The sequence below is a fragment of the Talaromyces atroroseus genome (assembly GCF_001907595.1).
Source record: "Talaromyces atroroseus strain IBT 11181 chromosome Unknown scaffold_3, whole genome shotgun sequence".
Classification (NCBI taxonomy): domain Eukaryota; kingdom Fungi; phylum Ascomycota; class Eurotiomycetes; order Eurotiales; family Trichocomaceae; genus Talaromyces; species Talaromyces atroroseus.
In genome coordinates this window covers 1961645-1976885 of record NW_017971435.1, presented here as the reverse complement: position 1 = coordinate 1976885, position 15241 = coordinate 1961645, and the positions used below count along the sequence as shown (strand labels likewise).

The 15241-nt window shown below is 44.0% G+C and overlaps 6 protein-coding genes across 6 annotated transcripts, besides 1 other annotated feature; 1 reads left to right on the top strand and 5 right to left on the bottom strand.

Annotated features, from left to right (window-relative positions):
- Positions 1 to 34: 34 nt before the first annotated feature.
- Positions 35 to 853, bottom strand: UA08_03711 (hypothetical protein; the record flags this gene model as incomplete). The annotated part of the gene is made up of 1 exon (XM_020266041.1): positions 35 to 853. One exon carries the CDS (start codon positions 851 to 853, stop codon positions 35 to 37), a length of 819 nt encoding a protein of 272 aa, XP_020121061.1.
- Positions 854 to 1193: 340 nt separating this feature from the next.
- Positions 1194 to 1368: a repeat region (Identified by RepeatMasker using a combination of RepBase library and repeat library created with RepeatScout).
- Positions 1369 to 1997: 629 nt separating this feature from the next.
- On the bottom strand, positions 1998 to 3353 carry UA08_03710 (hypothetical protein; the record flags this gene model as incomplete). Its single annotated transcript, XM_020266040.1, has 5 exons — positions 1998 to 2422; positions 2483 to 2648; positions 2701 to 2843; positions 2899 to 3048; positions 3116 to 3353. The coding sequence occupies 5 exons, from the start codon at positions 3351 to 3353 to the stop codon at positions 1998 to 2000; spliced, it is 1122 nt and encodes a 373-aa protein (XP_020121060.1).
- A 2933-nt stretch (positions 3354 to 6286) lies between these two features.
- Positions 6287 to 7827, top strand: UA08_03709 (hypothetical protein; the record flags this gene model as incomplete). Its single annotated transcript, XM_020266039.1, has 3 exons — positions 6287 to 6697; positions 6802 to 7637; positions 7716 to 7827. The coding sequence occupies 3 exons, from the start codon at positions 6287 to 6289 to the stop codon at positions 7825 to 7827; spliced, it is 1359 nt and encodes a 452-aa protein (XP_020121059.1).
- A 166-nt stretch (positions 7828 to 7993) lies between these two features.
- UA08_03708 (hypothetical protein) lies at positions 7994 to 9182 on the bottom strand (the record flags this gene model as incomplete). The annotated part of the gene is made up of 3 exons (XM_020266038.1): positions 7994 to 8444; positions 8529 to 8727; positions 8780 to 9182. The coding sequence occupies 3 exons, from the start codon at positions 9180 to 9182 to the stop codon at positions 7994 to 7996; spliced, it is 1053 nt and encodes a 350-aa protein (XP_020121490.1).
- A 694-nt stretch (positions 9183 to 9876) lies between these two features.
- Positions 9877 to 11303, bottom strand: UA08_03707 (hypothetical protein; the record flags this gene model as incomplete). Its single annotated transcript, XM_020266037.1, has 4 exons — positions 9877 to 9981; positions 10127 to 10323; positions 10395 to 10676; positions 10772 to 11303. 4 exons carry the CDS (start codon positions 11301 to 11303, stop codon positions 9877 to 9879), a joined length of 1116 nt encoding a protein of 371 aa, XP_020121491.1.
- Positions 11304 to 12886: 1583 nt separating this feature from the next.
- On the bottom strand, positions 12887 to 13849 carry UA08_03706 (hypothetical protein; the record flags this gene model as incomplete). Its single annotated transcript, XM_020266036.1, has 2 exons — positions 12887 to 13618; positions 13724 to 13849. 2 exons carry the CDS (start codon positions 13847 to 13849, stop codon positions 12887 to 12889), a joined length of 858 nt encoding a protein of 285 aa, XP_020121494.1.
- Between the last annotated feature and the right edge of the window lie 1392 nt (positions 13850 to 15241).

Genomic DNA, 15241 nt, shown 5'->3' with positions numbered 1-15241 from the left:
GAATGATATGTGATGCTCCATAGCGACATACAGCTCAGGCTCTTTTATCCTTCAAATCTTTCAAGTCACCACGCTCCTTCACGGTTCGCGCTATGTTGTCCCCTACATCGCTTTTGAGATCCTTGAATCCTTGAATAACTCCCTCTCTATCACCGTTGCCTTTGTCTTGATTCATTTTGAATTTGCCTTCCAATCGATGAATGCAAATTTCGATGCCAATGATATTCTTCTTCAACAAATTAACGTACGAAACAGGAGCGTCGGAAACGGCCCATGGCGAAGGTCTATCTCCGCCTGTGTGTCCCATAATCGACGTTTCGGCATGTTGGCTTAGATCCTCGAGTTGCCGCTGTAGAAAAGACGATGTCTCATCTGACTTTGAGTCACAATAGACTCGTATCTTCCCATAGGCCTGGACAGCGGAATAGTTCCACGTCGGAACGACTTTGCCTGTGGCAGGCTTAGTTTCGACATAGAATTTAGGAGTAACATAGTGATGGGCTGGCCCGTTAAATAGCACCAGGACTTCTTCCGGGAGTTCTTTGATCTGTGGATCATGATGCTCATTCTGAGTGGCAGCGAGGGCGTCCATGAGAGCCTTTGCTTGCGGATTCTGCTTAGCAATATGACCGCGTAGGACTCCGTATATCAGACCAGTATCAGAACCTTCATTGCCGTTCGCAGTTGCTTCGTGTCGATCTGAAACTTCGAGAATAAATGGAATGTGGCTTGCTTGGATTAGAGGATATGTTGTAGACTTTATTGCTGTTGTCAAAATGCCAAGGGGGTTGTCTTTAACAAAATCCTGGAGCCGATTGATGTCTGTTTCTGCATGCACCTCACGAAGATACATTTTGTCTGATTCACTGAAGTATGACGAGATCAGAATATATGAGTGAAAGAATAATAATGATCAGACTTAATGACTGACTCATAGTAGATGACAAAAAAGTTAATGACTTGACTCACAGTAGTGATAAAAAAAGGAGTTGCTCGGATTGGTTGAATGCGCCGAGGGTTAACTATTACTACCTTGATTCCCCGCTTGTTCATTGGCTTGATTGAAGGCTTGAAGAAGTTAGGGAGCCTTTTTCGACCAATAAGGAACGATATGCATCTGGATCTATATCCCAATCGTCCAATCAGCAAACGAACGAATCTAATGCTAGGTTAATAGTAGGATTAGTTAATAGCACAGGGGTGCACCTAATTGGCCAGAATAGGCATCGGATACGTGTCTTAGTTGACCCTTATTCTGATTATAAATATGGCCTCAAATAACCCCCTGAATATTCTCTTTAGTTAGATATGCAGAATATATAGTATTTTCCCAATACTAGCTAATACAGCGTTCCGAATCCGTTGTTAATTCATCATACATGTTCCAGTTGATAGAGAATCCGCCCCAAAGAGGAATTATGACAAAGCCATTTCTAATCCAAGTGTAGATGAGATGTCAGCCCTTGTTATTTGATCGGTGACTGATGAATCCCGTCGAGCCATTAGATGTGTGTTAAATTATACTCTTGGAATCTGTTCGTAAACCTGTTAGTTTATTTTAATTTGAATACATATGGGATGTCCAATTTCATATCGTTGAACTAGTGTTTTCTGTATCTCACTTTGTAAGGTGGTAAAGTGCTATAGGCATTCATATTTTCCTTCCTCTGACTCCTTAACACAAAAATAAAGGGGGGGGAAAGATAAAGAGCATAGTGAAGATCAAATAGTTACACAGTATTGTATGAACAACGTCATCTACATAGTCCAGGGACATTAAGCTAATCAAGGAGTTGTTATATAATCGTAAGAAATCTGTCTCCTAGTTTCACTATCACTTGAAATAGAATCACACCACCAAAATTTGCGTGTAGTTGCAGAACTTTGCTTCTCCCTTAAGGTTAGTTGATAGCCATGAGATAAGTATCCATATTTGTTTGACAAAATGAAATTGCACTGCTACTTCCTCTTGATAAAGGTACGAGGGGTTTAGTCGACTAAGGTCCCCCAGAACCTCCAGGTGCACCAGGGCCTCCAGAGCCTCCAGGACCTCCAGAACCACTATCGGAGTTCGAAACCCCACCAGAAGCAGTTAGATAAGCAGCTGGAGTAATAGAAGTATCCTCAGAAGAATCAATCGCTAGCGAAATCCAGGCAAAAATACCGTCGGATATATCATCGTCATTCAAGTAAACATAATCGACAAATGGATCAATCTCGTCCGCTTCTTGAAGAAGAATGCTATCGTCGGAATTTTCCGTCAGCGTCTGAGTGTTAGTGGTATAGGGAGAAGTGCTTTCAACCTCAGAGATGAGGTCCTGGTCGAAGAAGAGCTGGCCGACGTGTGATGCCTGCGAGGTGTAGAGTCCAGATATGGTGTCGTTAGCTAGAAGGGTCGTTTCGTTCGTGGGGTGGCTGAGCACTGATTTGGAAGGCTATTATTCAGTTTGTGACCCAACCAAATCGTAGAGGAGGCCCTTACCATGGATATGGGTAGCACGGCTAGTGTAGTGACCGGGGAATAGTGTCTCAAATTTGACGACACCGTCGTCGTCAGTCTGCTGAATGCCACGGAGGAAAGTTGTGTTTATATTGGAGCTATCAGCACTATTTCCATTTCCGTTCGCAACAATTCCGGAATAGACACCCTAACAATAGTTTAGCACATCTGCGGCACAAAAGAGGTACTAGTTTGCTCACAGTTGAGTTGCAGTGCCAAATGTCGACATATGATCCAGAAACTGGCTCACAAGTAGAAGAATCGACAAGTTGAATGTCGAGGTACAAGGGAACGCCGGTCTGATCTTCCACAATATTCTCACGAACAAGTTCACCGGTCACATCTTAATCAATAAGCATGTATATCCATGTTAGACCATATCGCATGGTAAAACATACAGTATGGGCCCTGTGTGACATCGGGCCCGAGGATACAAGTTGCATTTGATGCGAATAGAACCTCGGGATCTGTGTCAAAGTTGACATCTAAAGAAGAATGATGGCTGGTGTTCAGGGAGCCCAAGTCTCGATCTTCCAGCGTCGGCACTTCTGGATGTTTACATCAGCATACTTCACTGTCTGTTCTATAGATTTGCTGACAGAGAATAGAGGTTACCTTTCTTGATGGCAAGGCTTCGACGAAGCTTCTGAACAGCAAGCTCTCGTCGAGCGATGTTCTTCGCCTCAAAGCCACGGATCTTGAGTGTATCCGAGCACTCAGCGAGGCCGCGTTTACCCTTTAAAGCAGTAGCACGCTCACTGGCCTCAGCATTCACATCATGGCCGGGGTGCGCCTCGACGAGGGTAGAGAGCGCAACGAAGGCACTGAATATAATCCTTTCGAAGCAGACCATCGTGGAAGAAATGGAATTTTCAACTTCAAATTACAATAGAATGTTAGAATTTTTTTTTGTCTTGAGAATTTTGTAAAGACAATGCAATGACTCCTTTTATACCTCGTCTGACAGCATCAGCAAGCACATCTTCGCCCCCCGAACAGTATGGCTTACGCGTCCATCCCCAAATTTGGATCTTCGTGCACATTTCGACAGTATCAAGTTTGATATCGCCATGCTTGGCGGACGGTGGCTCTGCGGTAATTGCAACCCTTCTTTTCCTACCGTTACACTGCTTGTCTCCCACCTGTCAGGGCCTCAAAGAGTGCGATGAAAACCAAAGCTTCCATTGGATAGCACGGGACATCGGTTCGTAGCCAAGGCGGGAGAAACTGAAGGCTGTTTAGCATTTTCCATCAATGCAGGGTGGCCACGCAAGCTTACCAAACTGAAATTGGAATCAACATTTTCACTCCAAACATATCCCTGTATACGTTCATCGATGACCTCGGGATGAGATTTACACATGTTTCTCGTCACCGAATGGAGACAACCACAGAATGGACAGAGGGTTCAATGGTCAGGCATCTTGATCAGTGGGAATATGATAGCGAGGAGCTAAACAGGGCAAAAACAATGTTTTCCTGCCTCTGTACAAGGTGCTTGATTGATAATATCTGGGGTTCATATAGACCCATTGCCAAGCTTGACGGCGGAATTCTTGGCAAATTGATGACAAAAAAGAGCTTCCCATTGGCTGACAGTCGGCATGCAGTCCTTGGCAACGCGCAATTGTTGTCGGGTATATGCAAAGTCGAACGGGATATTGACACAGATGGATTAGGATATTTCATACCCTTCCTACTTGTAGATGATGAAATCTTATTTAATCGAAGAATTGAGACTCATTGCTTTGACACCAGCACGAAAAAGGCACAATGCCAATGCTGCTTGAAGTCTTAATCTCAGGGATTAACAAAAATTCGAAGGATTATCGTCTCCGGCTAAATACACACATGTCCATGCAAGTACACTGTCACGTACATGTTACCTAAAACCTTGGCGGTATCTTTCTCTGTTTTTAAATTGTATTTTTGAGAATTACTAGTAGTGTGGTGCCGCTGTTCATATTGACTTGTAAGATATACAGATAACAGTGATTGTCACGTTGGATATTAGCATGTTTATTCCAGCCAGATACCAATGGATAAATAGTCCTCGAGTTATACCTAGCAGTATGGACACTCGTCTACCTCCTCCAAGTTTTATTTGTGCTTCATCAAACATCTGAGAGGCTGTGGCTTCGAATGAATCGTGCAAATCGATAGGCCAAAAATAACACCGATAACCCCGATAACATTGATGATGGCTAACATTATGCTTACCACGTAAGTAGGATAATGTGGCAACTTCTATGGGGATATCAGACCAATTCACGATGGAGAAGTCGTGTTCTGTCCAGCTCGGGGTAAATATAGACTGAAACTAATCAGGGAAAGATGGAGGCATTGGCTTGAACGTAATCGCACTGGGATAGTGTCTTATCGATCAAAGACCTTAATCTAGTGAGGAGGGAAACAAAATTTTGAAATTCCCGATCTCATTATGTATGCATGGAGATCTAGTTCTCAAAGTTCCATCATATAATTGGATACTGTTAGATGCGCATGTAGTGAAGAAGATAAATTGCTTTCTATTCCGACATTGTTCAATTGGCATCCATAGGAAACATCGATGCTCCAACTTCACGCTACTTGGTAAATGACTGTGTTATTTCACCATCTCTAGTTCCCAGAGTGTTGGCCTGGGAGAGTATTACCGCCTTTCAGGGGATGTACAAGCGCTTCTGATGTTTCCTGACTTTGAGGATTTCCAATAAATATCTCAAAGCGTGCGATTATCCGCTGCCGGTTCCAGAAAGCTTTTTTTCATTTTTTTCATTTTTTTTCATTTTTTTCTCTTTTGTGTGTGTGTGTGTGTCGAATATCAAATTCTGTGACGTATTGACGAAGTGAACATAGACTGAGTAGTTCAGAGTCCTTTGTGGATATAGAATTTTGGCACTTGCTCTTCCAATATCATCTAATATTCGAATATTTTCCATACGATAGTCTGCAACAGAGATGTCGGGTTCATATAATCTCCGACATTTCCACTTGGATAACCTTTAACCTATTCTATGCAAATCACCTTTACCCACACAATAACTACTTTCTCGGTTGTATTTATTTTTTTCCAGCATTATTTGTGTTGGGGACGATTTATGAGAACGTGGGCAAAAATACATAGCGAACGAGGACAGCCTGGATAGGGAATTTGCACACTCCAGATGTATCGGCTTTATCTAGCAGCGGACTTTACTTTTGTTCAGTAACCTCGGCAAAAGTAGATCAATATTTAAACCATGTACTAGATTGGCTTGCATATTGTCCAACAAATTATACCAATGCCGAAATTGGTGTTCCCTGCAGCACGGATGCCCATGTAATATCCAATTCTACGCTTCTCCAGTTACGGCATTTCCACGTCGCGAATACTTCTTTATTGCGTAGTGCCTTTATCCACATTCTTTTCTTCCCTATCGCACAAGCGTTGATCGTCGAAAGTCCCAAAAGGGCAAGTCGATAGGCCACGGCGATAAGCGGCTGCCCTTATCGGGCGACACAGCATCTGCCCGCATTCTTTGTCTATTAAAAGACACCAAATTCTCATTTTCTAATTTATGGAGAAAAACTATTTGTATTGTACATAGCTTGCAAATTTCCGGCTCAGACACAATTTATTCCATCTGTACGAGGTATCCCATTGCCCTTCGTGAACCATCACCTGGCAATCTTGCAGGTTGCCTGCATGAGCGGTGTCCCATAGTTCTGCAGAATCTTGACACTGCCTTGAAAAAAATTTCTAAACCCCAGCGAAATCATTGACAGCAGTCAAATCATTCCTCCGAGATGGACTCGGTTCTGGAAGCGTGGGAGGCTTGCTCCAAAATTGACACCCTCTTCATTCTCGTCTGCTGTGTATTCTGCTGGCCTATTATTCCTGCTGTTGGGTTGGGTTATTCTGGCTATTCGACTCGTCGCAGTGGGCTTGCTTCATTTTATCCTGGTCTTATTGCAATTATCGTCTGCACAGTTCAGTGGTGGATCATTGGATACTCATTGGCGTACGGCGAGGGCAACTCGATAATTGGGGGATTTGAGAAAGTCTTTCATCGTGGAGTTCTAGCAGAACCAATTGGGTCCATTCCTGAGATACTTTTCTCGGAATTCCAGTTGATCTTCTGCGCAACTGTTTGTGCCATCGCCGTTGGCGGGGCCTGTGAGCGCGGACGTTTGCTTCCTCTATTCCCATTTTGCTTCGTATGTGATCACTGTTCCCTTGTGCTTACTGATGAAACATGCTTTATCCCCTTTCTACTCCGGTATTATCATTTCTTATGCTAGCCTCTATCTAACCGGCTTAGTTGTGGAGTACTTTCGTTTACGAACCTCTTGCGCATATGGTGTGGTCAGAAAATGGCTTCTTGGGTAATATCGGAGTGCTCGATTTTGCGGGTGGCACTCCTGTTCACATATGCAGCGGCGCAAGTGCCACGGCTCTTAGTATTTATCTATCCTACCCCCTCTTTCGCTCTCGAAAATCCACCGTTCGTACTCCCCAGCATCTGAAATTGCATCGACCGCATAATAGCATCTGCCAGTTATTAGCGTTGGTAATTATCTGGAACGCCTGGCTGGCTTTTGATGCTGGCACCACTTTGTCATTGAACTTCAAGAGCGTGATGGCTGCCTGCGTGACCAACATTTGTGCTGCTGCCGGTGCTCTGACCTGGTCTTGCATAACCTACTATGAGTCGGGGACCTGGAGTCTCGATAGTACATTCATGGGTGCAATCTCGGGCCTCGTTCTCATCACGCCAAGTGCCGGCTTCGTGGATATGACCACTGCATTTTTCATTGGTGTACTGGGTGCGGTGGTATGCCGACAGGCCCTTCGCATTAAGTTCACAAAACGTGCTGCCATGTGGCGCTGGGTGGATAACGGAGACACCTTTGCTACTCACTGTATCGGTGGATTTCTTGGAACTATTGTCACTGGTCTCTTTGCACAGCGTGAAGTCGCTGCCTATGATGGATTCACTGTCATTAAAGGAGGAGTTTTCTTTGATGGAAACTGGGAACAACTCGGTATCCAGATCCTCGAAGCGCTGATAGGCTTTTCTTGGAGTTTCATGGGAAGTTACATCATATATGCTTTGATTGATTGTGTCCCTGGGTTTGAAGTACTCGCAAAGGATAGGTAAGTGTGCTGGCAGTGATTTCCCCTCCCCCCTACGAAATATGAATAGAGTCATACGCTAACTAGCATGAATGACAGTGAGGTGATATCTGGAATGGATGCTTCTCAAATGGACGAGTCGCTATACGAAGCTCAATGGGAAACGGAAGCAGACTATCATCCTTTCGAAGGTTCTGTGAGACTGGAATAGATTAGACTGGCAGAGTCCTGCAGCTCAATGCTCCAGCGGGTACGGAGTGCCCGATGTTCGGTATGCCTAGAAAATATATTTAGATTATGCCAGTAAGCATCTGTGCTTAGGCTGCAGTTTTACAGGAGTACAAAGAGAAATAAAGATACATAAAAAAGCCAAATATTCAAGTTTCGGGTCTCTGAGCATACCAAAAGTAATAATTGAAATACCGATGGACTTTAGTATCTTCCAACGCTTTTCGTGCAAATGCTAGGGTCACTTGACCCTCAGCACCAGATATGCCTAAAGCATCGAAAGGTCGACCGGCAATAACAGGCAGCATGTCAAGAACAGCCATTTTCTGATAAAGCCCAATGAGTCTCATAGTCTTATCTTGGGCCCATACTCCAATAGGGACCTTCTTCACAACACAATGGATATTCTCGAATCCAGCGCTACGTATCAGCGGCTCCAATCGTTTCGGTAAAGTGACATCCATTCCAAATTTGGCAAATGCCTTGCCAGCTAGGTCGTACATATATTTTACGGGGTCGTCATCGGGCATTGTGTCATCGTCACATAAAGGCTCACCACAAAGTTCTTGGAATTCGACCCAGCCACCTGGCCTTAAGCTCCTAGAACACAATTAGACAGGTAAATACAATTGCAACTAGCAATTAATTGCCTGGAGCATTTAAAAAGTGTGGTAGATGGCTCACGTATAGGCGTGCTGCAAGACAGTCGGTACATCTCTTAGTATAATAACCATAAATCGAAAGTGAACAAGATCACAGTCTTGATCCAGCCAATCCCTTTCACAATCGTCAATCAAGAAATCGACGTTCGGGGGCACCCACGACGGCTGGATGGGAGATAGGTCGATGCCTCGGACGCGAGCACTTGGATATCGGTCACCCACTATGTTATAATGAATATTTAACTGATCAAGTTATTTTCAATCAAAGCTCACCATCCATTGCCCATATACCAGTGCCCGTGCCGATATCTAGAATATTTTGTGGATTCTCGCCGATAGGCGCATAGAACAATTCCCCATCTGTAAGCTCAAGCATCATAGAGTGTTTCAGATCTTCCCTGTCTTGCTCGCTGTCATCGTTTGGAATTGGGTACCGACCATTCTTGAAGCATTGATAACGACGGCCGTTTTCGTAGGTATGTGCGAAAATACTTGACGTTGCGCTTGCGGATCCAGCCGACGCCGACTCGATGCCCTCAGTGGCATGGAATTCATCCTCGTCAAGAGGCCCGCTGGCTGGCTCTATTGGCGACGTTTCTGGTAGCTCAGAAAGTGCTGTGAATTCGTCGACTTTATTCGTTGGCTTTGGCTCTACGGCGCAAGCGCTGCTGCTCATAGTGAGTTGCAAGATTGTAGATTCAGTCGGTTCTGGCAATTTCGAGGACTATACAGGAGCTTGTGTCATCGTTCGGAACCTTGTTGTGCAGCTACAACGACTAGGTTATATTATATGCCTAGACTAGAGGCGCTTGTTGTCGAAGCTAGGTCTGACCAGACGCAATTAAAACGTGCTGAGAGCGGGAGCAAGTGTGACTGATGTAGCAGCGTTTATCACTACTATGAGACGCATTGACGGGGGGCCCTTGTCACGACCAATGGCCGCCTGTGGTTTCCATTCCTAGCCTGAAGAATGATGATATACAGTGGAGTCTCGCTACATAGTACGTACAACGTGGCGTTTTTTTATGATGCATCCGATTTTAACATGCAATCTCGGTTTTCTGCATCAATGCCTACCTAATTTGTATATTTTTTCGACCATCTTTGACGTTTGCTGCTATTGAAAGCAGTTGTGATCATGATGCCCAAAAAATCAAAGAAATGCAAAGAATGAAAAAGACAACCGGGGTGCATAACTCGCAATACTATTTTTCACAGTACGGAGTACAGTAACTAGATTTTACTCTGTCTTCTCTTTTCATTATTATTGTTTTAAAAATTAGGCACTGCGCAATCCAAGGTTCCGGCACGGAGCAATCTGCATGTATACACACACTACTGCAAGTTTTATCTAGTTACATTATCGCTAATTAAGTGACTTCTCTTGGCTCGTATAACTCAAACGTCGAACTTTTCCCAAGTGAAATCGCACATATCGTAAATTTAAGTGGCAATATGTCAGTCATCTTGCGTATCTACGTAGCACATATATGATTTAGACGTAGTAACCCCTAAACCTCTTCTATATCTGAAACCGCCTCAACTCCACAATAAATCAGGATGAAAAACAAGCTAGGCAGATCGGCCATGTCCTTGGGTTGCTATCAGCATCTTACTTACAGTCTCTTCGTTCATCGAATACTCGGCTTCTTGAAGAGACTGTTTGACGGCCTTCGCTGTCCTCTCGATCATTTCCGCGTCAAACGCGGACATGATCGCTTTTCTATCCGCGATTCCTGTAACATCTCTAATTTTTGTAAGGGCCTCGATATAGTTGGTAACATCTACAATGGCATGTTGAAAGCCTTGGCCTCGGTCTTAGTTTTTGGTTTAGTCATATTTGTCAGCTGATGTTTGAAAGTTGACTTTTTGTCTTGTCAAGACGTACAGATTAGCATTGGATGAGCGGCATCTCCTGCCAGTGTCACTCTTCCGGCATGGTTATTGAAGGGAACGGGAACCCAGTACTTCATCTCATCAACATAGCAGCTACTGCCAAGCGGGGTCCAGTTGATAAGTGACTGAAATGGTTCACAGACATTCTTGGTGGTTTCCTTGATGAATTCAAGAGCGTCTTGTTCTTTGGGAAAAATATCTGCGCTTCCCTTCCAAATTTTGGTCCAAAAGGTCGTCCAGGTAGACATGTCGTTCTTATCTCCCACGTACATGACTAGAGGCGAGTCACAATTCTGTTAGACAGTCTGGTACAACTAAATAGAGAGTGAAAGATAGAACTGGGTAGTGCACAGCAAGGCATAAACATACCGCCACAGCCTGTGACCGCCTCCATGCCTAACGTAATGGCAGCGACAGGATGAGCTTTCACCACAGCTTGAACCTTATCTGCATCATGATAGTTGGCAATTCCTGTGGCAAACATGAAGCCAGAGAACTGCACTCGTGCTGCGTCTGGACCTAGTATTAACTCTCGTACTTTGGATGAGGCGCCATCAGCGGCGAAGACATAATCTGTCGTGTCTTGCTCTCCATCATCAAATACCAAATGAACTTTATTCTCTGTTGCTGCATCATCATCGCTTCTGTCAGAGGGAAAGCTTATCTGGGAAAGTGTTGTGCCCCATTTGATATCAAGGCCATTGGCAAGTACTCTTCGTAGACGCTGTCGTGATACCCGTCTAGAGTCGGGCAGTGGACTCTTAAAGAGAAGTTCACCAGTGATGCCATGGTAACATGGAAGACACTCCACTTCTTCATTGAAGTCCAGATAGGGATTGCATATTGCCTTGGGTATATTTTTCTTGATGTCTTCTGGCAGCAAGTTGGTCAAGGCTGGCATGGCCCAGTGTAACAAAATAGTCCAATCGCGAGATCGGGCATCAAAGCTCTTTTCACGTTCGAATACAACAACATTAAATCCGCTCTTATGGTTCGGTCAATAGGGATTAGCATTTAGGAGATTAAATTTCAAGTTATCGCGGAGATAAAGCAGGGCAAACAGTATACCTTTCTGAGTCCCTGGGCAGCTAACAGACCCGTTAATCCCGCTCCAATTATGGCAACCTTTGGCGGTTTGGAGCTGCTCCCTGCCTGTCCGATCATCCTTTGCTTGAAGTTCCTCACGAGGCCAAGCATGGAGCGCCGAGCGTGATATTTATACTAGGATTGGCGTTTGGGAATAAAAAAAAAAGAACTTCAGTGCACGCGGAATTGATGCTAAAATGGACGTTTTCTAAATCCCTTCGCTGCATCTAAGACCCCCACTCAATAGTGATGACGATACGACGGTATATGCTATGAGCCTGTACATTAATTGGTCGTGATATAGTTAGACAACTAGTGCTACACTACTAACTGCAAAGTCTCTGCAACAAGCCGTTCAACCACGCTGCTTAAGAGTTGTTCGGTGCATGGGCCTCTAAAGCTAAGCCACATTCTTCAATGAATTCGTTTTTCTATATCGAAGTTATAATTACTCGCCGTTGACCTATCATAATTGTCCCGATTTCCATCGATCTGAGCGTCAAAATGACGCTAAGAGATTTGACGACTACTAAAATAGAAACTTTAAAGCTGTTGAATTTACCAGCTTGTGGTTTATCTATGGAGGATGTCGTGGCATTCTTCACGTATTTTTCACGATTAATACTGAGGCACGTAATAAAATAGAAGAATACCTCAATCTTTGCACCCAAGTTCTCGAATAATTTCCGTCCTGTAAACGTTTGTCACATGATAGCAAGAAGAAAGGGGAACTTAAGAATAGTACAAGCGTGACTTACTTGACTCTAGAACTTTATGAGATATCGTCTTCTGGGCTACTCAGGACATAGATTACTAAAAATACAATATACACAGGTCATTTCGATAAATAGAAACATAACCGACTGTTTGGATTACGATTCACCGAGCTTTTGAACATGGTACACGGCACACATTCATTCACTCCTTGATTCAGAGATGCTTCTCGTGCTCCGTATAATAGAGTGTTATTGAAGAGGCATGCATACTCCAATTGCGTCTACTTCAGCGCCGGCGAAATGGTTACCTCTCTCATATATACCTAATCGTATCCTTCTCGATCTGGAATAGGGCCATGAGCAGGAACATTGGATACTTAACATGTCATCGTTCGAATAATCATGAATATAATGCTGTGGGACGCGCCTGTAAAAGCACGTAGCCCACAAAATGTCGTTATCATGCACTGCAACAAGTGTATCCCACAAAAACATATAACAATATTGTTTTGAAATTGATTAATTGACAGTATTGTACATAAAGAATGAATGTCTGTATAGCAGTGAGCCCCTCTTCTATTGAGAAGCCGCAAACGTATATAGATAGTCCAGTCGTGCTGGTAGTAGAAGTGTAATACCCAAATCTTGGGTAGTCGTCTGAAAACCTGGTCGCGAGGGCTAGCTAAGCGTTAGAGGTAGCGACATTTGTACTTGGAACAGGTTCCTTGTTAAGACCAAGTAAATCCCCTCTATCACCTCGGTGGTCACTGAAGGCCACGTTCAGCTTTTTGAAGTCCCATTTCCGAGTCATAAGAACGAAAATTATGCTTAACACCGGGCCCATAAGTACGTCCAGAACGCCGAAGAAGATAAAGCTGCTTGTCACACCGATGAGATTGCTGCCATCACTAAGAGCAAATGCAATTGGATACAGAATCCACAGTAGATTCAAAATCCCGGAAAGCAAGACGTAGTCACGGTTGATTCCAAGGAGAGACGCCGATTCCCGGCTTTCGTTCAGTGTACTCATTGCAAGAATGAGCCATGCAAATGTACCAAAAGCAAAAAACCCCCATTTATAGTCCGTGATTGTGTAAGCAGCAGCCAGATACGTGAGAATCCAGAACCATGAAAGAAATATGTTGCAAATGATAGTGGTCCACGAGACACCTGATAGCAAACCCAGGGATAGAGCGAAGGAGGGAAAGGAAATCGCCCAGTTGATGTACTTCGCAAAGAATATCTGACGAGATGCTCCAGACGCGAGATGCTCTGCTTGGTCAATAGCAGTCCACCCCAAATCCGAAGCCTGGGCGAAGTAGGTAACCGAGCCCACCAGCAGGGCCATGGTCAGAATGTAGTGAAAAACCCTATCGCTCTCACGAACGGCGAAGCAAACACTCAATAAGCCGATCTACGAACGGTCACATCTCGTCAGCATATATGTCATACATAGCGTACAGTACTCAAATGTCAAGTTCCTTTTTTTTTCCTTCCTTTTCATGCAGCTTGCACTTACAAAAGATACAATGTAGAGAGCTGTGACAGCCCAGAGCCAATCAGATCCATGTTGAGACAAGGATTCAGTGACGCCAACTGCTGGATTAACAGTGAGAGCATCGTTTCCTCGGGAGAAGATGTCCATATTGACGTTTGAAGATTTGAAAAGTTTTATGTGAACAACCGAGGATTTGTATATTGCAAGTATTCGAAAGATGAAAACAGGTGGGAGATGATAATCAGATATTTATACTTATAGCACCTACGAATATTGCCCCTGGCCATTGGCGATTGCTGAAGTTAGATCGCAAGCCCCCATGGCTGTCTGTGTATGTCCGTTAATCACTAAAATCGATCCTCCGAATATCTAAGCCCATTTGATTATAAATCTTGCACTCTAGTGGATGTGGACAATATGATTATCAACTCGGAGGATGCCAAAGGTGTGCCAGCTGTAAAGCTTGCATGAGAGATGTGTTGTTTCATCTTACCACAAAGAGAGGAGAGCGGACGGTGGAACATGGCCGGATGATGGAATACGACGGAGGGTGAGGTCGGGAGGGTGCCAGCGGACCATGAACAAAGGCCGACCGGATTAAGAATCGTAGTATTAGACTATGAGCTCTGATCCTTATTAAATATCGGGCGCTGACGCAGCAACATAAATACCCTATCATATCCCCATGGACGGCTCATCATTACGCTTTCGTTCGCCGCCCTACGAACAACCTTGGAGTCTTACAAAAGCTACATTGGTGGACGTTTTACATAGGTTCTAACGTGCCTGTTTTGGTCCAATTACATTGCCTACGCTAAGCAAACTTGTTCCACGTGAATCATGACTTGACTTTTTATCATTGAGATCTAGGTAATTCAAAGCCCGGATGATTATTCCCTTGTGTTGTTCTACATCATGCACGTAACCGTCCGTAGGTATCACTGATGAACGCGCGCCAAGGGTTTTCTCGTAAAGACTTTTAGGCTCTCCTGCGTCATTCAACCGCGGCTAATAGTGACCGGTAAAATATAATAATCCATCTGTCTAGGTAGATTCGGTTCGAAAAGCCATAATTGATTTCGGAAGAATCCCCGTAACTCGAATGACCCCGGTACATAAAATGGTAGTTCTGAACGTCGATCTTAACATATGATCATCGATTCCCCGCATGACCGTAGGATCTTGATTCCAGGAACTCCATTAGTGGATAGAGAATGAAATTCTGAATATTCCGGAGAACCCCGCAAACATATACATACCTACCTAGATGGGTAAGTGCGTGATGGAATAAGCAGCTTGGCGGACAACCCAAGGTGACAATCCTAACAAGATCTAGTTAGCAGCTATGTCCAACCTATAGCAATAAAATATAATCCATAATGTTGTCCGGCTGCTTAGGTTAATTTAGCGAGAGAATTGAACCGAAATGTGCTCGTACCAACAATAACTAATTGAATGATCGGAATCTTTGGTCATCACGAGTACGATGCAGAAATGCATAAGAATGGCCTATGAGCCTCGTGAAAGGAGTAGAAAAAG